Source organism: Chiloscyllium punctatum, chromosome 19, assembly GCF_047496795.1.
Source record: "Chiloscyllium punctatum isolate Juve2018m chromosome 19, sChiPun1.3, whole genome shotgun sequence".
In the NCBI taxonomy this organism is placed as follows: Eukaryota; Metazoa; Chordata; class Chondrichthyes; order Orectolobiformes; family Hemiscylliidae; genus Chiloscyllium; species Chiloscyllium punctatum.
In genome coordinates this window covers 90,087,536-90,108,042 of record NC_092757.1, presented here as the reverse complement: position 1 = coordinate 90,108,042, position 20,507 = coordinate 90,087,536, and the positions used below count along the sequence as shown (strand labels likewise).

General features: G+C 38.2%; 1 protein-coding gene across 3 annotated transcripts in view; it reads right to left on the bottom strand.

The window, feature by feature from the left end:
- Positions 1-20,507, bottom strand: part of brip1 (BRCA1 interacting helicase 1) — a 229,580-nt gene that overhangs the window by 2,636 nt on the left and 206,437 nt on the right. For all 3 annotated transcript variants that reach the window (XM_072590032.1, XM_072590033.1, XM_072590034.1), the window contains exons 17-19: positions 12,358-12,470; positions 10,280-10,362; positions 1,320-1,631 (exon numbers count right to left, since the gene is read on the bottom strand). In XM_072590032.1, the coding sequence (XP_072446133.1) occupies positions 1,320-1,631; positions 10,280-10,362; positions 12,358-12,470 (508 nt within the window). The remainder of the gene's footprint in view (positions 1-1,319; positions 1,632-10,279; positions 10,363-12,357; positions 12,471-20,507) is intronic.

Here is a 20,507-nt window from a genome sequence, read left to right as displayed (position 1 = left end):
TGTAAGACATGCCAATAATTAATAAGAGTCACTAAATGTCAGTATAGCATACTTTTATCTCAACAACTTTTTTTCAGCATTTGAGCATAGATCAACAACACAGGTCATGATTACTGTGAATATTCCTTCAAAATTCATTGAAGTCCTCTAATCATCAATGTGGTCCAGAATTCTCAAAACAAAGCCATTATCAAATTAGTGATAAGATTGGTAGGCTCACTACAACCTTCTCGAGGGCAACTAGAGATGGACAAAAAAGTGCTGGTCCAGGTTAAGCTGATGAAACAAAAGCAATGAACTGCACAGGGTGTAAATCTAAAAGACGAAAAACTTATCTGGTCTGGCTAAACTTGTGGAGAGGAACAGAATTATTATTTCAAGCTGTGACTCTTCAACAGAACCAAGAAAAGTTAGAAATATAGGTGTTGAGCAAGTGAAAGAGTGGAAGATGGAAAGATCAAAAGGGAAGGTATTTCTGAAAAAGGATATGTTGTCAAAAGTTTCCATACAGCACTCATCAGGACAGCAAATGTATAGAATGGAATATATAAGACAAAATGGCTCAACAATGTGTGTCTTTTCAGAACAATACTCAATTTCTGGATGAAGCAAAAGGTCAGCTGAGTTATTTCATGTTCAGATATTAATTAAATGCAAATTAATATGCAACTTCCTTAAATCCATGAGAAAATAATTTAGCACCCAAAGTGATGTGAAACAGATTTCTGCATGCTATAACTAATACCATCCCAGGGCTGACACACTGAATCAAGAAAATCAAAAAGTAGTCTTGTCATCTCATTCTCAAAACTAAATTATTTTCAAGGGATAAAATTAAACAAATGCAATTTTATTTAACAATCCTTCAGCGTTCTTATTCAAGTGGGTTAGAGAATTAAAATACAAAATTGATGATGGAGGCGATATTCTTTGGAATTAGGAACTGAGGCAATTTGCCATATCAGTGAATAAACCTAATTTTTTTCATGTGACACCTAATTTGCAAAAGTTACACACCATTTTACTATAAAGTGAGGAGAAAAAACAGTTCACTGCTGTCCGTCTTCTAAAATACATAAAATTTTCTCTTCCCTAATATTAGACATCTCTACCAGACCAAAACTGCTGGAATTTAGAAACAAATCAGAACTGATGGAAGGTCACAGTCCTGAAATATTAACTCTGTTTAGCTATACAAATTCTGCTAGAGATGAGAATTTAAACATTTTGTGCTTTAATAATAAGCTTTATACATTTTTCTGATAGGTCACACTAAACAAAATAGTTGTTTGTAGGAATAACTGATATCCAATACTAACCAGGTATTTCTGTAGTGGTCATTTTACTAGTATCACAGTAGGGATGTATAAGAATAGCATTAGGATTAGTTTTCTGACTTCCTGTCGTAGCATTTGGCGCATTGCATGTTGGAGTATAATTTTCCAAGAATTCTGAGCTGACGATTTGTGAGTGATAATCCTTGTTATCAGTGTGTACGTCAACTGTTTTGCAGATCTTTGGTAAATGATCAACATCCTTCTGGTGATTATTGGCAAACATGCATAATGACTCCAATGCATTGCTGAAATTTGAATGGTGGCGTACTTGCTGACGGATCCACTTTGACAAACCTATAATTAAATATAAAGTTGTAATTAATGAAAATCAAAAAAGAATGAAAAAAACGACATTTAAAACAGGGTAAAACATTTAAGAATGGTTTATACATTTTATTAAGTCATCCTTAAATGTAAAGTCACCACAATCCTACCAGATCAAAGGGCTGCTCTCTCATTAGACAGAGATGACTGATGGTAGTTTAACCTGGGGGTAACCATGCCTCAGTCGATGGGTGAGGTTGAGAAGGAGAGCCCTTCACAGTAATCTCAAGCCAATGTGGGAATTGAACCCATGCTGTTGGTATCAATCTGCATGGCAACCCAATCATCCAACCAACTGAGCTAACCAAAGCCCTTAATATAAATCAAAAAAGTGATGTTTGTACTGAAATTTCTGAAAACAATTCAATTTAAAACAGAACATTATTATTTAGCATTTTCTTTTCTATGTTAGCACATTACTGAAATATATTTCCAGAATCCTAGAGTTGAATAAATTAGTACATACCTTAAACATAGCATCACAAAATCCTTACAGTGCAGCCTGAGGCCATCTGGCCCATTGAGTCTGAACTGACCTTCCAAACAGCATCCCACCCAAACCTTTTCTTATGCAAAAGGTACAATATATGTACAAGTTCCTTTTGCCTACAGAAAATAAAGTCCTGTGAATTTATGTATGTAGCTTCTAGCACAATGCGAATTCAACTGACAATCCAATTGCTTTCCAGTGTAATTTTTAGCATGGTCTGAATTATCTAATATGCAACTTTCTATAGCAGAATCACAATTAAATATGGATGTACTTTTTGAAAGTTTACAAGTATCGTCTGGTTGAGCAGAAAACCAGTATGTTTCTCACTGCAAATGGTTACGGGGATGTGTTGTTTGATATGATCTGCCAGTCATTGAGACATATGGTCTACCTTCCTGGCATCACATTGGCACTGAAACTCATTGCACTTCTGAGATAGTCAGAAGGTCTTTTTGGCTTAACGGCAGCATTCTATTAGTGGAGAAAGCCACTTGTTGGTTTACCACACTGGAGTGGTGTAAAACAGCAATCTTTACCCATTGCTCAAACCTTTGAAACAATCACACCTTCCAGGTAATTTGAGGAAGAATGGGCAGCACTCAGGACCAAAACTGGAGAACAAATTCAAGAATTTTCACAATATGCAGCAAGCAATGATTTGATCAAGGAAGCCAATATCATGAAGAGTTACACACAACACCAGGTTATAGTCCAACAGGTTTATTTGGAAGCACACTAGCTTTCGGAGCATCACTCCTTCATCAGGTGATAGTGGAGGGCTCAATCCTAACACACAGAATTTATAGCACTATCACCTGATGAAGGAGTGATGCTCCGAAAGCTAGTGTGCTTCCAATTAAACCCGTTGGACTATAACCTGGTGTTGTGTGATTTTTAACTTTGTACACTCCAGTCCAACACCGGCATCTCCAAATCACAATATCATACAGGATAGTTTTGAAATGCCTCATCACAGCATTGAGTTTACATGATGAGCAGATGGCTATGGCCTTACTCACGAGGCTGCCAATAAGATTGATCTTAGTGTGCGGGATTGTTGGAATTCCAATATGCACATTGACCAGTGAATGTAGACTTTCACTAGACAGTGGTTGAAAACCACTTTCAAACTTCACAATTAACACATTGAGGAAAAGGAGCTAGTTTAATTGCTCCATTTCAATGTTAAATTTGAGCACAGGATGGAATTTCATTAAATAAAAACTAAAAGAATGCAGATGCTGTAAATCAGAAACAAAAATGGAAGTTGCCGGAAAAGCTCAGAATGTCTAGCAGCATCTGCGAAGAGAAATCAGAGTTAACGTTTCGGTTATGGTGACCCTTCCTCAGAACTGATGGTAGCGAGGAAAATGCCAGTTTAGATGCAGAAGATAGATTGGAGGAAGGGAGTAAGGAGGAAATGATAGATGGGGATAAAGCCCAAAAAGAGACAAACAAAGGACAGACAGACAAAGGAATGGATAATGATCTAGCTTGGCAACTGAATAGTTGTTAATGGAGACTTTTCGTTTAACTCCTCTCATTTTCTTCAGGTCAGAGGGCTGGCCATGGGTACTCGCGTGATCCCTAGTTATGCCTGTCTCTTCGTTGGGTATGTGGAACAATTTTTGTTCCAGTTCTATTCTGGCCCCCATCCACAACTCTTTCTCTGATATATTGATGATATAATTGGTGCTGCTTCCCTCTCTCGTCCAGAATTGGAAAAGCTCATCGATTTCATTTCCAATTTCTACCCTACCCTCACTTTCACCTGGTCTATCTCTGACTCATTCCTTGCCTTCCTCTGCATCTGTTTCCATTTCTGGGGATAGACTGGCCATTAATATCCACTATAAACACATTGACGTCCACAGCTATTTGGATTATATATCCTCGCACCTTACTTCCTGTAAAGACTCCATTTCATTCTTCTAGTTCCTCTCTCTCAATGCACATGTTCCAATGAGGCCAACTTTGACAAGGGAGCCTCCAAAATATCTACCTTCTTCAATGGAGGATTCCCTACCACTGTTGTTGAGGGGGCCTCAACTGGGTCTGACCCATCTCCTGCACTTCCACCCATACCCCCTTCCCTTCCCTCCCGCAACAGCGATAGGATTCTCCTTGTCCTTACCTACCATCCCACCAGCATCCACATCCAAAAGATCATCAGCCGCCATTTCTGCCATCTCCAGAGAGATGTCACCACCAGACACGCATTCCCCTCGCTTCCCTTGTCCACCTTCTGCAGGGACCATTCCATCTAGGATACCTTGGTCCACTCTTCCTTGACTTCCAACAGCCTCCCTGCCTCCATCCCCCAACACCTCCCTGAAACCGTGGAAGGTGTAACATTTGCCCATTTACTTCCACCCTCCTCATTAGCTATGTTCTGCCTGCAAAAAAGAGCCTGAGCTTCTAGATTTCTGCCACCTTAACACACCACCCTGTTATCTGGCCAACATCTCTATCTCAGGTTTGCTGAGCAGCAAAGCTCAGTGTAAGCTGGAAGAACAACACCACATTTTCCGCAAAAGGATCCTGCAGCCCTCCAGATTCAATGCAGAGTTCAATAATATTAGGGCCTGAACTCTCCCATGCCCTAGCCCCCAACCCCACACAACAGGCCTTGTTATCACATAGTCTGCCATGACACACAACTTTTTTGATAGCCAGTAACAGTCTCCATTAACAGTTATTCACTTTCATAGCCAGACCATTATCCACTCCTTTGTCTGTCCAACTGTACTCTCTCTCTTTGGACTTTATCCCCACCTATTGTTTACTTCTTACCCCCTCACCCACCCTATTTCTGCATATAAACCAACTTTAACATATTGTTGGCCACCAAGAAAAGTACACTTTTAATGGAATGCCCACTAATCTTCTCTATCCTTTGTGTATTTCTGATATGTACAGGGCACGCTAGTGGTATTTTAAGGGATTAAGGATGGAATTCCAGAGTTTATGGTAATAGGCAGCAGGAGATGTAGTACCCCATGATGGCAAGAAAAAACAGGGAATGCACAAGAGACTATTGCTAGGATGAGGTCAGATATCTTGGAAAATTATAAGGTTGGAGGAGATTACAGAGATAAGGAGGGGAAAAGGCAGTGTAGGAATTTGAAAACAAAGACGAGAACTTTAAAATCAAGACTTTGGTTAAGTGGGAGCAAATACAGTTCAGCACATACAAAGGCATTAGACGAACAAGACTGAGCAAGTTAAAGGCAGCAAAAGTTTGGATGTTGTCAAGTTTATGAAGACGAGACTGTGGCAGGCCAGTGAGAAATGGTCAAGTAGTAATGAAAGTATTACTGATGCGTTCACCAGCAGATGAGCTGAGACAACAGCAAGTCCAGCAACGTTTACTGAGGTAGAAATGAGAAAAGATGAAAATTATTAACACTGCCACAGCAGTAATAGAAATTAACATGAATGAATTTCCAGGCATACTGCACAGTTACAGTAGGTATTAACAGATATACTACACTTGATAAGGAAGAAGAGAGATCAGCAGAGAAACAGAGTGAAATGAGAGTAAAACAGGTTAGTCTGAAAGTATAGAGTAAGGGAAGAAAGAGTGATCAGCCTGAAAATTCAGTACACAGGACATACACAACCACAACAGTTAGCAGATTTAACATTTTCTGGAAATAATAAAGGGGCACTGCAAAACAAGGCTCAAGTTCCTCTAGAAACCTGTGACACCTCAAGTAAAAAGGTGTGCAATGACTTAGCCCTGCAATGCACAGGCAGCAAACATCTATAATTCCTTCTATTTCAGCATCACAGCCATCCCCAATAGATGTCTTAAGAGTCAGGCACTTTGTGCTGTACTGCTCTATTAAGGAGTCAAAAAGTGTGGCACTAGAAAAGCACAGCAGGTCAGGTAGCACCCGAGGAACAGCATAAGCCCTTCGACTCTGACTCTCCAGCGTTTGCAATCCTCACTTTCTCCCAGTGCTCTATAAAGGAGGCTTACAATGCACTACACTACAATTCTGACAGCAATGGTACATTAGCCACTCTCAATATGGAAGCAGATAGGAGGTTCATTGCCCAGGTTATTCATTAAACTCTTTAATGAAGCACTACTGCTTCTTCTGCACAGATTTACAACCTGGAAGTATTATGTGTCCCATCAGTTTGTGTCCTTTCTCTCCCACCTAACACACACACAGTGCTATTTATTTATTTGAGCACAACTGAAAAAAATATTTCAACATAAGTTTTTTTCAGCAATATCCAAGTTCTGTCCTACCAAACTATGCACCCTTGTTCATTTTCATTAACTGACTTCTGAACGTTTAATTCACCCCATTCATTTCTCAAAAAATTTTTTCCTTCCTATTCTGAAGACACTGTGCTTTTCGTATACAATGCGATAGCAATAGCTCTCCCTCTAACCTGGTATCATGTAATTTTTGACCTTGTCCTTACAATGTCACAGTTGTTTTATGCCAAACACAGTTTCCCAGGAGTTGATGAATGGTGATACAAAGAACAACATTTGTTTAATTCCCAAATCTGGGTAAGAAATGAACCCTTAAAATCATGCAACCACGTGTTGTGGGTTAAAACACTGTCCTTTTACCTTTCAAATGCAGGTTGGGACTTTAGCCTTACTAATGGAATGAAAATCTCTCTAGAAAGGTTCTAACTGAATTAAGCTGAGGCAGTGTCAATCCAGTTCTTATGCTCAAATCCATAGCATAAAAAGGCCCATTATTCAGTGCTAATTGGTAGTTGACTCAAAGTCCTCAAAAAATCTGGCGTAGGAAATGAAAACAACACACTTATGTATTATGGGGTGCTTTTTGAAACTGAAGCCAAGACATATTGTTGGAACAGCGAAGAGAGATTTACTTCTACATTTTCTCACATGAAGAGGGTAGAAGGCAAGTAGGAGGTCACTGACTGACTCACAACCACATTGGAAGTAGTTTAGGAAATATGCTAATACTTAAAAAGGGCACAAGTAAGATGAGAAAATAAATTCAGATACAAGAATGGTAGGCTAAAAAACCTTTTGCAAAATTGTTCAATCTTCCATCTCCCCCTTCGGAATTGAAAGATTTCCCGTTGACCATATTTCAAATGTATGGCATTCTAAAAGTCATAACACTTCACTTGAATGTACCCTCTAAAAATTTACAGGTGCTCATGTGCTCTATAAAATTTTACAAGTTAAACACTCATGGGTACACTAGGAACTAACTATTTTCCTTAACTCTTAAAGCATTAGATCATTGCATTTGCTCTGTTAATCACATAGCATTATTCAGCACAGAAAAAGGTTAATTTGGCTAAATTGAAGTATAACATACGCTGCATAACTCTGTTTTTAGCTAAATTCTGCTGTATTGGCAAGTAACAGCAGCATTACTTAAGACTCTGATGCAAATAAAATTTTTATAGTCCAGTCATATCTCAAGCAGCTGTTTTGCATTATCTTAGAAATCTGAAAGCCAAAACAGAGTTATAGCACCATCCAGTGACAGAAGGGCAGTAATTTTATATTCATAATTTTGATGCAACATTTGAGTGCAAACTATCCATTTGATTCAGGATTTTCAATGTTGAAAAATAGGATAAAGTTTTATTTTATCAATTTAAACAAATATTCTTTAATTTTTCTCAAGATTCTACCATCCCATACAACTTTTCAAACCAATCCAGCAGCAATTACATTCCTTCACAATGCCTATAAATTTCTGTAAGTGACTGCTCTGGAGGAACAATTGAGCAAGGTAAGCTTATTCAGATATTCAATTTCATGCAAAATTAGCAACTCATTACGTAGAGTGTGTTTTTAATTTGAGAAACTGCCAACTTGTAAAAAATGGCTATTATGGAGAAGTATCTATATATAAAACAATATCTATTTTAAATTATACTCATGGCGAAACATAGAGGCCCAGTGACTTGTGTTAATACACAAATAGGACAGTACAATGGAATTCAGCTTTGCATCTTGAAAAACCATATTCATAAATCCATATCTCAAACTCATCTGATGATGCAGCAAAACAGTACCAAATCTTTCTAAGTCATGAATAACCAACCTGGAAGCAGCTAGAATGATTTGGTCAAAGCACTCCAATCTCAATTACCTCCTTATCATCTTTAGTAAGACTCAAAACGTAATGAATATAAATTTATGGTTCTGAATCTGCACTCTGAATACTGCATATTCCAGCAAATTGATGCTGAAATGTGTTGCACCATCTAGGTTTATTGCTATTATAAAATTGGGTGGTATCCAAATGTTTTAGTGAATTGGAAGGGAACTAATATACTGGCAGGGAAATTTGCTAGAACTGCTTGGGAGGATTTAAACTAGTAGGCTCAAAGGTAGAAGATAGACGGTGGTGATGGAGGGTTGTTTTTCAGACTGGAGGCCTGTGACCAGTGGAGTGCCACAAGGATCAGTGCTGGGCCCTCTACTTTTTGTCATTTACATAAATGATTTGGATGCGAGCATAAGAGGTACAGTCAGTAAGTTTGCAGATGACACCAAAATTGGAGGTGTAGTGGACAGCGAAGAGGGTTACCTCAGATTACAACAGTATCTTGACCTGATGGGCCAATGGGCTGATGAGTGGCAGATGGAGTTTAATTCAGATAAATGCGAGGTGCTGCATTTTGGGAAAGCAAACCTTAGCAGGACTTTTACACTTAATGGTAAGGTCCTAGGGAGTGTTGCTTGGAGTGCAGGTGTTTGGTATGCTTTTCTTGATTGGTCAGAGTATTGAGTACAGGAGTTGGGAGGTCATGTTGCGGCTGTTGGAATGTTGCGTGCAATTCTGGTCTCCTTCCTATCGGAAAGATGTTGTGAAACTTGAAAGGGTTCAGAAAAGATTTACAAGGAAGGGTTGGAAGATCAGGCTGGGGCTGTTTTCCCTGGAGCGTCGGAGGCTGAGGGGTGACCTTATAGAGGTTTACAAAATTATGAGGGGCATGGATAGGACAAATAGGCAAAGTCTTTTCCCTGGGGTCAGGGAGTCCAGAACTAGAGGGCATAGGTTTATGGTGAGATATAAAAGAGACCTAAGGGGCAACTTTTTCACGCAGAGGGTGGTACGTGTATGGAATGAGCTGCCAGAGGAAGTGGTGGAGGCTGGTACAATTGCAATATTTAAGAGGCATTTGGATGGGTATATGAATAGGAAGGGTTTGGAGGGATATGGGCCAGATGCTGGCAGGTGGGACTAGATTGGGTTGGGATATATGGTCAGCATGGACTTGTTGGACCGAAGGGTCTGTTTCCATGCTGTACATCTCTATGACTCTATGATGAAATGCAGTAGATTTTAGAGTACTGAGACACAAATTAGAGATTAGGTACTCTGAACATCAACTTCAGACTTCAAATCAGCTACCACAGAGCAGTCATGAAGTACACAACTGCTGAGTTCCTGTAAGGAGAAAAGGAAAATATAGGGGACCTCATTTACCTTCTATCTGTCAGTTTCATAATAAAGAGGAGCCGCCGGACTTGGTCAACACGGTCGTTTAAGTTTGGCTTCACTATTCAAAAAGGTCACAGCTGTATATGCTACTTTGGTAGAACTTTTCTGCCTATTTTTACATCCCTTGGTTCCCTTCGATACAAAAATTTCGGTCTTAAATATAATTGATGTCTGAGCATCCATAGTTTTATGAGGTAGAAAATTGCAAACATTCACAATCACTTGAATGATGACATTTCTCTCCTTACATTAATCCTAAATGAGAATTACTGACGAGCCAGCTACGCCCAAGTCCCAACAGTGAATAAAGAAAACCTTCATCTTGTTTCAATATGGCACTGGCAGAAACTATTGAGCAAAGTGCTCATCTGCCAAGGATGAAACATGACATGGAAATATCACTTAAAAAAGCTCAAAGTACGAACGGGATATGACATTGTAAGAAATAATTTATTATAATTTTTACAGCATCTTCCTTAATCTCTACCAATTGCATATTATCAAAATGATAATTTTGATCATGTATTATATATTATGTAGAACAATAATGATTTCCTCAGCTTGACTAGCCTTTAAAGAAAGGCAGAGCTCACCAAATTCTAATTAGTTTGATAACAAAAGCATTAAAGGACTTGACAATAGTACCTTACCAGTTATATATTTTTTGGTGTTACTTCCAAATCTGTCATCAACTAGGATCAGTGCTCCCCAGTCATTCCTATGTCGAATACACCTAAGTGAGTGAACATAATTATAATATGCTGCTTCTTCTGATAATACTTCATTATAAATAATACTTGCAGTTTTTAAAATAGCCACTAATATTCATCTATTTCTGTTCCTGAGGATGATTAGACAATCATAAGCTTTATGTTTCCTAATGATGACGGCCTTGAGGAAGAGAATCCTATAAGTGTTTGCACAGAATCTTTCCTTACATTCATTCAGTGAGATGTTGCAGATATTATTCTCCAAAATGGATGATTGCACATAAAAATCAAGAACAGATTACGCTGGAAAACAATAGTACCTTACCAGTTAAATACATTTTGGGTCACCTGATCAACCAGAGGTTTTTTTTAAGGCTTCTGAACTTGCATCATGGGTTTTCTCTTTTGTTTCAGCTAGGTTGTATGGAAAGGTCTAGTTACAAATGGGATGGAATCATCCAAAAGACAGGCAATCACTTCCAACCCCAAAGACTTTTTCAGCACAAATATTAAAGTGGAGCTGAATTTTTGTCATCTTGAATAAAGCAACTAGAGATGTTGCAATATATCAGAATCTAACGAATATCATGGTTTTGGAAGAGCATGAAGCGCATTATCAAAGTGCCTTGGCTATATTGTTGCACTGATGCAATTCACAGACACACCCCAATTAATGTCACATATTTGTGGCTAAATGAAACAAGCTAAATTTCTTCAATTCTTGAAATTGTATCCTTGCAACTGTTTAAATGAATACAAGGTGAAGGCTTCAGCAAAATGTGTCCTTTATTTCAGTAATACTCAAATTTTGTACTAACAAACAATTATTCATAGATATGTTCACTCCTGCTAGTTAAGCGCTGCTAGTTTTCCACTGAAGAGAGGCAAGTTCCACCTTACAAAACACACTTAAGATTACACAACAATTCCTCTTAAGGTAGGAAGAAGGAAAAATAGAAAAGGCAATTTAGAAAGAGTGAGCAAAACATTTCCAAATGCATACAATTATTTCAAATAGAATGAACACACTTTGGAAGCTATCAAACTTTCAAGAAACTTGAATTCATTAATTATTTGCATCTTCATTTAGGAATACTAGCACCTGAAGAAGGAATGAGGCTCTGCAAGCTTGTGTTTCAAACAAATCTGTTGGACTATAACCTGGTATCATGTAATTTTTAACCTTGTCCAACCCACTTCAACACCAGCACCTCCACATCATACGAATACTCTGGCCCTTGATTCATTGGAGGAATTGGTACTTATTTAACCCACAATTTCAAAAGGATTCCAGTTGATTGCCTCATGGACACCATTACCTCTTGATTCACTTTGAATTCGCTGCAGAACTACTGAAAATTATTTTAATCAGAAACCCCTCATAACTGGTTGAAAATTAATGGGAAAGTGTTCTGCTGCACTCTCAATTACAATCTTAGGTGTAGTGGAGAGAGCTGGAAACAAATCACCTATATGCTTCTTAGCAACAAGGGATTTGTTTGAAGAAGAATGTAGAAAGGTGAAAAATTTATTTTTTGGGAATTTATCCTGGAAAATTCAGTTATTCAGTATACGTCTTGTACAGTGTAAACAAGCTTGCAATAGTTACCTAGGTACCAGCATAAATTTCAAACCACAGATTATAGACATAGGCTGGCTAGCACTTCGTTCAAAGTTTTGCCATAATTTCTTGAGCTTCAACACCATAATCAATCAAACCTTTTCCACACAAACATTTATGAACTGCGATTCTATTTCATTCCTAATATCAAGATAACTACATTGGTAAAAATTTATTATTTATACTGTACATCTGTTGCAAAATAATTAACGGGCCTATTACAAAGTTGTTCTATTAAGGTAGATGTTCTACCAAGTACAATTTTTTGCCTCTCAGGAATTTTGTTAGTTCCTCTCCTACTAACTGGACTTATTTAATGGACTAGAACCTGCAGAACCTCATTGGCCACCACAAAACGCTGGCTGATTGAGGATTTCTTTGACCTATGAACTTTTACCTGCCCAGGGCTTGATTCAGCGCTCGAAATGCTTGAATTTCATACCACTGACTACCAGGAAGCAAACCACGTGTTCGTGAATGCTGGTCATTATATTTCCGTTTCAGTTCAACCTGGAGAGGAACAACAAGTAAAAACAAATAGTTGCTCATTAAAATTGTCAAAGCTTGTATAGCAAGGCTGAACTTTCATATAAGACTAAACAAAGAAAAAAATCATGCAGCCAGTCGACAGACTTGGGTTCTCTTGACAGATGCTTCATAACCTGCTGAATATCTCAAAAGTTTTTTGTTGCATGCCAGATTTTCATCTTCAACAGAATTCGAAACAGACAATCTTCATAGTGAAGATTGAAACTCAACTCAGGATGGATAGGGCAAGAAAAGGTAGAAACGGTCTCACATGGCTTCAAAAACGCTTTTCAAACTTGTAAACTCTACTACTTATAAGAACAAGGGCAGCAGATCAGAGAAACACCACCACCTGCATGTTTTCCTCCAAGATACAGCATTCTTCCTGACTTGGCACTACATGATGTTCTGGATTAGTGGTGCTGGAAGAGCGCAGCAGTTCAGGCAGCATCCAACTGCTGTGCTCTTCCAGCACCACTAATCCAGAATTTGGTTTCCAGCATCTGCAGTTATTGTTTTTACTACATAATGTTCCTTCACTGTCACTGGAACTCACTTCCTAACAGCACTGTGGGTGTACCTACAATACATGGACTGCAGAGAAGACAATTCACCACCACCTTAAGAAAGACAATTAACGATGGACAACAAATGCTGCCCATGCCCACATTCTACAAAAGAATTAAAAAAAAGAACAGGTTGCCACACAATAAATAAGTACTTCAAAAAGTGCATCACAATGTTAATTCAATAGCAGCATCTGTGGTGAGAAAAGAGTGTTAACAATTTGAGTCCAGTGACCCTCCTTCAAAAGACAGGAGCTAGGAAAAGGTTGTATTTATGGTGAAGACAGGGAACAGTGGTGTTAGAGGAGGGTGGAATAAGTGAGTTGATGGAGGAGACGGAGACAGAGAGCGGGGGAGAGAGAGAGAGAGAGAGAGAGAGAGACGGAGAGAGACATAGGGAGAGAGAGGGGGAGAAAGAGAGAGAAAGAGAGAGAGAGAGAGAGAAAGAGAGAGAGAGAGAGAGAGAGAGAGAGAGAGAAAGGGATATATTACAATGACTGATCTTTTACTCACTTGAAAAGTACTTTCTAGATTTCTTGAAAAAGTAATGATATTCCCTTTGATTAAATACACAAATTCAAATGCATAAAAGAGTTGAAAAGTACACTAAAGGCCTGTGGATCATTCCGTTGACCCCATTGATCAGTCTTCAGCATTTAACTACTGTGATTGTTTCACAGGTATTTCATGTTCATTCAACTGAATCACATTGAGCTTTGTAATTCTTTTACAAATTAGAAGTGCAGGTACATGATGCCAAGGTTAGTTGTTCAAGTGAGAATTACGGATGAATTTTATACACATATTTTTAAAGAAAGGCAACTGAATTTCCTCGTGGGGAATGGAAGGTAAAATAGATGTGGTAAAATTAAGATCTACAACAAAATCAGACGAAATCTCCTATGTATTCACAGTATTTAAACAGACAAAACATTTAAATGTAATGAAAAAAATGATCTGGCTCAAATTGTAAGATTCAACACATTTCTCCGTCTAATGTACTTGTGAAAGACAAGTGCTAATTTTGAAAAGAACTGATTCAAAATACAACAGTGCTCCAAGAAACAAAGCTTTAAACTGTAACTGATTTTTAAGATTGCTTCAAAGGCCACTCTCAAGATGACATGCTGAAAATAATGAAATAGAGGGCTGATTAAAGTATAACTTGTTACCAAAATACAGCAGATAGCTAATGTTCCTCAGTCCAGCATTAAAAAATGGTATAGAGATTATGACTTATATACTGAGCTACAGAAGTTGATTTGCTTTCTCAAATTGCAGGCTTTTATCACGCCAGTACAGTGAATAATAGATACATTATCGATTAACAGTAAATATGTAAAATCACAAATATTTGTGATTTTACATATTTGGTGCTAACCCTCCTTTTCTCTAGATGGGAAAACTAAATGATTGACACTAATTCATTTTGAATACCATAAAACATTACAAGTGTGAATTTTGCAATCTATTGAAACTGATGGTGCTGACTTGTGGGCAGCATGGTGGCACAGTGGTTAGCTCTGCTGCTTCACAGCGCCTGAGACCCGGGTTCAATTCCGTCCTAGGGCGACTGTCTGTGTGGAGTTTGCACATTCTCCCCGTGTCTGCGTGGGTTTCCTCTGGGTGCTCCGGTTTCCTCCCACAATCCAAAAATGTGCAGGTTATTGAATTGGCCATACTAAATTGCCTGTAGTGTTAGGTGAAGGGGTAAATGTAGGTGAATGGGTCTGGGTGGGTTATGCTTCGTCGGGTCAGTGTGGACTTGTTGGGCCGAAGGGCCTGTTTCCACACTGTAATTAATCTAATCTCAAAGAAAGTTATCCACAAACATCAAACAAGCAGTGGTGTATAATTAATTTTTTCCAATGTTATTTTAATTCTGGAACCGGTTGTAGGGGGAATCTCTATCCTTCCGAAGTAGTGTTGCTCTCAAGTTGGCTAAGCAGCCAATCCAATTTTTGCAAAGGCAATAAACCAGTACGTAGGATGCAAATTTCAATCGTCATTTTTGTTGCATAACTTCACAGACAGCAGAATAAAAATTGTAGCATACACATTAAACAATCTGAAGTATCATAAACTATTTGAAAAAATATTTTAATTTGTGTCAAAGACAGAATCTATGGAGGAGCAGGGAATCCTCTCAGCAATGTCTGGATTTCTATATTTTAAATCTACATGTTTGGATGACAGAAGTCACTGACCATTTCACAGAATAATGCCAGAGAAAGTTGACAATTTCAACATCATTATAACTGCAAAATCTGGGTTTATATCTTTCCACAAACCTGTCACTTTAAATTTGATTCTGCTATAAGTATATTTAAATTCTAGTGCTATACAGAGCAATGATGTTTAAAGCTCATTTCAAGAAACTTGAATCAAACAAGCAAATACAAATAAACTAGGCGGAAATCAAGCAACCATGAAGATGCTGCATTCATTTTAATATGCTTTACATTGATTCCAATATACTTTCATACAAATCAGTCCACAATCTTCACCTCAACAAATATGAACAGTCTATAATCCGATGTGGAATGACAATGCTTTGAGAATTAGGAAGCAATTTCAAAGTGCTTCACATAAACAGAACAAATGAACTATATATAAAAAAAGCACAACAGTGAACACAGGAACATAAATTAAGAGTTACAAGTTGGTCAGAATTAAGTTATAGTGAAAAGCTGTTTACGTATACAAATGATAATCCATCAAGAGAATAAATGTTTCAAATTGCATTACCATATTATATCCCTAGTATTATTGACATTTTTTTTCCAATTAATTAAATCATTTGATCTAATTTACCTCAAGTTGTTTTAATATGTGATAAAACTCTTCTTTCCTATAGCAAACATAAAGGATTCAAATATGGCACCATTTTAAAAATTAATTTGTGGGACTTTGGTGTCACTGACTGAGACAGCATTTGTTGCTCATCCTTAATTGCCCTTGAGAAGGTGGTTAAGATTAGAGTGGTGCTGGGAAAACACAGCAGGTCAGGCAGCAGGAAAATCAACGTTTCGGGCAAAGCCCTTCACCAGGAATTCCTGCTCCTCGGATGCTGTCTGACCTGCTGTTCATTTCCAGCACCACTCTAATCTTGACTCTAATCTCCAGCATCTGCAGTACCCACTTCTGCCTTGAGAAGGTGGTGGTGATCTGCCTTGAACTACTACAGTCCACGTATTGCATGTAGACCCACAATGCTGTAGGGAGGCGATTCTAGGATCTTGATCCAGTGACCCACTTGATCTGTGCACTTATCATTTTAGCAATGGATTTCAAAAATTTTCCTCTATAACAACTATCACTGTAGTACATTACTGAAATTTGGATGGTGGAAATACCACAACATTCTTATTCTGAGTTGTCCCTCATATCACAGTGAGCCATACATCGGGTTCCAAGTGATTGACTGCGATAGGGGACTCTCTCGACAGAGGCACAGACAGACACTTCTGTGGCCAGCAGCAAAAAATCAGAATGGTGTGTTGCCTCCTGGGTGCCAAGATCAAGGATATCTCAGAGAGGGTGCAGAATGTTCTCACAGGAGAGAGGGACCAGCAGTAGGTCATTGTACATAATGGAACTAACAACACAGGAAAGGGCCAGGATGAGATTGTGAAGGGAGAATATAGAAAGGCAGGAATTTAAAAAGGAGGTCCTCGAGAGTAGTAATATCTGGATTACTCCCGCTGCTATGAGCCAGTGAGGGTAGGAATAGGAGGATAGAGCAGATGAATGCATTGCTGAGGAGCTAGTGCAGGGGAGAAGAGTTCACAATTCTGGATCATTGGAATCTCTCCTAAGATAGAAGTGGCCTGTACAAGGAGGATAGATTGCACCTGAATTGGAAGGGGCCTAATATACTGGCAGGGAGATTTGCTAGAGCTGCTCAGGAGGATTTAAATTAGTAAGGAGGCGGGGTGGGATCCAGGGAAATAGTGAGGAAAGAGATCAAGCTGAGACTGGTACAATTGGGAAAAGGGGCGAGTCAAACAGTTAGAAACAAAGCAGAGAACAAGGTAGGACTGATAAATTAAACTGCATTTATTTCAATGCAAGAGCCCTAACAGGGAAAGCAGATGAACTCAGGGCATGGTTAGGAACATGGGACAAGGATATCACAGCAATTACAAAGATGTGGCTCAGAGATGGACAGGACTGGCAGCTTAATGTTCCAGGATACAAATGCTACATGAAGGATAGACAGAGAAGCACAAGAGAAGAGGGAGTGGCGTTTTCGATAAGGGATAGCATGATTACTGTACTTAGGGAAGATATTCCTGGGAATGGAACTGAGAAATAAAAAAGGGATGATCACCTTTTTGAGATTGTATTATAGGCCCCTATAGTTAGCAGGAAATTGGGATATTAATTTGTAAGGAGATTTCAGTTATCGCTAAGAATGATAGTGTGATTTGGAGATGCCGGTGTTGGACTGGGGTGTACAAAGTTAAAAATCACACAACACCAGGTTGTAGTCCAACAGGTTTAATTGGAAGCACTAGCTTTCGGAGCGCTACTCCTTTATCAGGTGGTTGTGGAGTACACGATTGTAAGACACAGAATTTATAGCAAAAGTTTGCAGTGTGATGTAACTGCAATTATACATTGAAAAGTACCTTGATTGTTTGTTAAGTCTCTCACCTGTTAGAATGACTATGTTAGTCTCACTTCTTTCATATGTAAATCGCAGAACTTTTTATATAAAAGTTACATTCTGAAGTGAACTTTAACAATTGATGTCAGCCCAGATAATATATTGAAAGTGTAAGTCCCCTGTGTGCTGCTGTCTGAGCCATACTGTTTAGATTGATTCTAATCTAAAAACTGATTCATTTGTTAATTCATTTTTTAAGATTAAAATCAGTCTAAACAGTATGGTGCAGACAGCAGCACACAGGCGGCTAACACCTTCAATATATTATCTGGGATGACACCAATTGTTAAAGTTCACTTCAGAATGTAACTTTTTAAAAAAAGGTTTTGCGATTTACAAATGAAAGAAGTATAAACACTTTTAGAATATTGCATGCAATTCTGGTCTCCTTCCTATCAGAAGGATGTTGTGAAACTTGAAAGGGTTCAGAAAAGAGTTACAAGGTTTTGCCAGGGTTGGAGGATCTGAGCTATCGGGAAATGCTGAATAGGCTGCAGCTGTTTTCCCTGGAGCATCGGAGGCTGATGGGTGATCTTATGGAGGTTTACAAAATCATGCGGGGCATGGATAGGATAAATGGACAAGGTCCTTTCCCTGGGGTGGGGTAGTCCAAAACTAGAGGGCATAGGCTTAGGGTGAGAGGGGAAAGGTTTAAAAGGGACTTAAGGGGCAACGTTTTCATGCAGAAGGTGGTGCATTTTTGGAATGAGCTGCCAGAGGAAGTGGTGGAGGCTGGTACAATTACAACATTTAATTAAAACAGATTAATTAGTGTGCCTGCTTGCAGTGTGGCAGTACCAACTATTCAGTTCTGGTTTGTTGGAATTACTAATTCTGCTAACCAGACCGACAGGCTGGCAGAACTTCAAGGACTGACATTATCCACTGAGGGGTGGGTGTCTCACTCTTGGCCTGTACGGCTTGCCAGAAATGTATTATGTTTGCACGGTAGGCTTTTATTTGTAGGTCAGTCAACTGCTAACAGATTCTTGCACTTGTGGGAAGGTGTCCAGACCACAACTATAATTAAGATATCCAGGTGTATTGTGCAAACAAGTCCCTTTCCCTTTTCATATAAGTGATAAAATTGGTCAGAAAGGTTAACTGAGAAATAAAATCATAACTGAAGAGGATTTTACTGGGATATTCTATATTAACTGATCAAAACAGAAGACTGAAAAAGAAATGTTCCACACAATTCACTAATTCTACATTAAAATATTCTGCTTCAGAAATCCACAGTAAAACAATTTTTCAAATGTTATGTAATAGAAATCATGGGTGCTTTAAAAGCTAAAAAGTGCTTATGTACTCAACAGATTAATAATTATAAAAATTGCAATGGCTGACTGACAAAGAAGGAAATCTGTCCATAAAGCTCAAACAAACAAGAAATGATTATTCACTGTTCATAACAGCCTTTTTAGAATCCTAAGTAAACATTCTTTTGACATAAAGTGCCTGTCAAAAAAATAATTGCTGTTGACCATTATTTACAAATTTGATATAATAATGGCTCTTCTGTTCACATTAACATCAGGACTTGAAAATATACCTTTTCAATTTAAGTGTTACATATAATCTCCAACACAATAATTTAGAAGTTACACTGTTACCTATTCATGAACACAAGTAATTTGATGTTTTAAACTGAAAAAGGTTTGTTGTGATTTATTCAAGGGTAATTTGCTGTTGGGAAAATTTAAGATTTCCTACCTATTGGTTGATATGTTAATTAACCTGGTCAAAACTAAGTAATGAAAATGAAAATAAAAATGGAGCTCATCTAAATGTCAGAAGATATAAACTTATACTTTGTTTTGTCAAATAGATCTTAAGCTCTCATGTATGATGATCACACAATAAAGACAGCAAGGACTGTCATAATTGACTGCAATGCCCTTGAGTTGCAGGAACAGTAAATCAACACTGATTCTCACTTTTATACAGCAACTTCAGTTGGAATGTTCAGGTATGTGGCTGAAACTTGAATAAAAACCTGTTTAAGGACATCAGAAACAACAATCAACCTGCAGATGCTTACTTGACTATTTACGTACTGCCAGTTGCTTGGAAGTGTATCTAAGGGACTATGCTCAAAGAGGACATAAGGTCTTCAAGAAAGACAATATTGGAAAAAAAGAATTATTAACACAAATTGCTGAAAGGAGACTAGAAGTTGAAATTTTTGTTACACTTATCACACCAAGGATTCCAGAAATAGGCTTGAAAAAAACAGACACCATTTCATATGGTGTGAAAACAGGATAATGGTTGATTGGGCCATAACTGGCTTGGAGATGCAGCAAGAACAATCAAGCGTCAGTTTTAATTCTCAAACCAGGTAAGTAGATTCTAATTGGTCAAGTCATTGCAATGGGGATACAGCAGAGTTTGGCTGTGTCAATTCTTCTGGGCATTCATGGTTGGGCATTCTTTTCAGCTGGCCTTTTGTACATTCCTTCTCAAATTATGATGCGAACTGTAGTTTTGGTCAATATTAGTCTACCTAACTATAATAGTCTGCCACAAATGTTCTTTTCTCAATTCATTAGAAATAAGATATCTCAGATTACTAATACAGAGCATGTAATAACATTCAGCTAACCTAATTGTACAGAATGAGAATTTGGCGACAGGCTTTTCTAAATTAGCATGAAATGGTTATAAATGGAACATGTTTATTTCCAGTTTCAGATGTTATTGCCACGACTACATACTGCCAAGCAAACACTAGGGCTCAGCAGTATTAAGATTCCCAATAAAGTCAGTTCCCTCCTC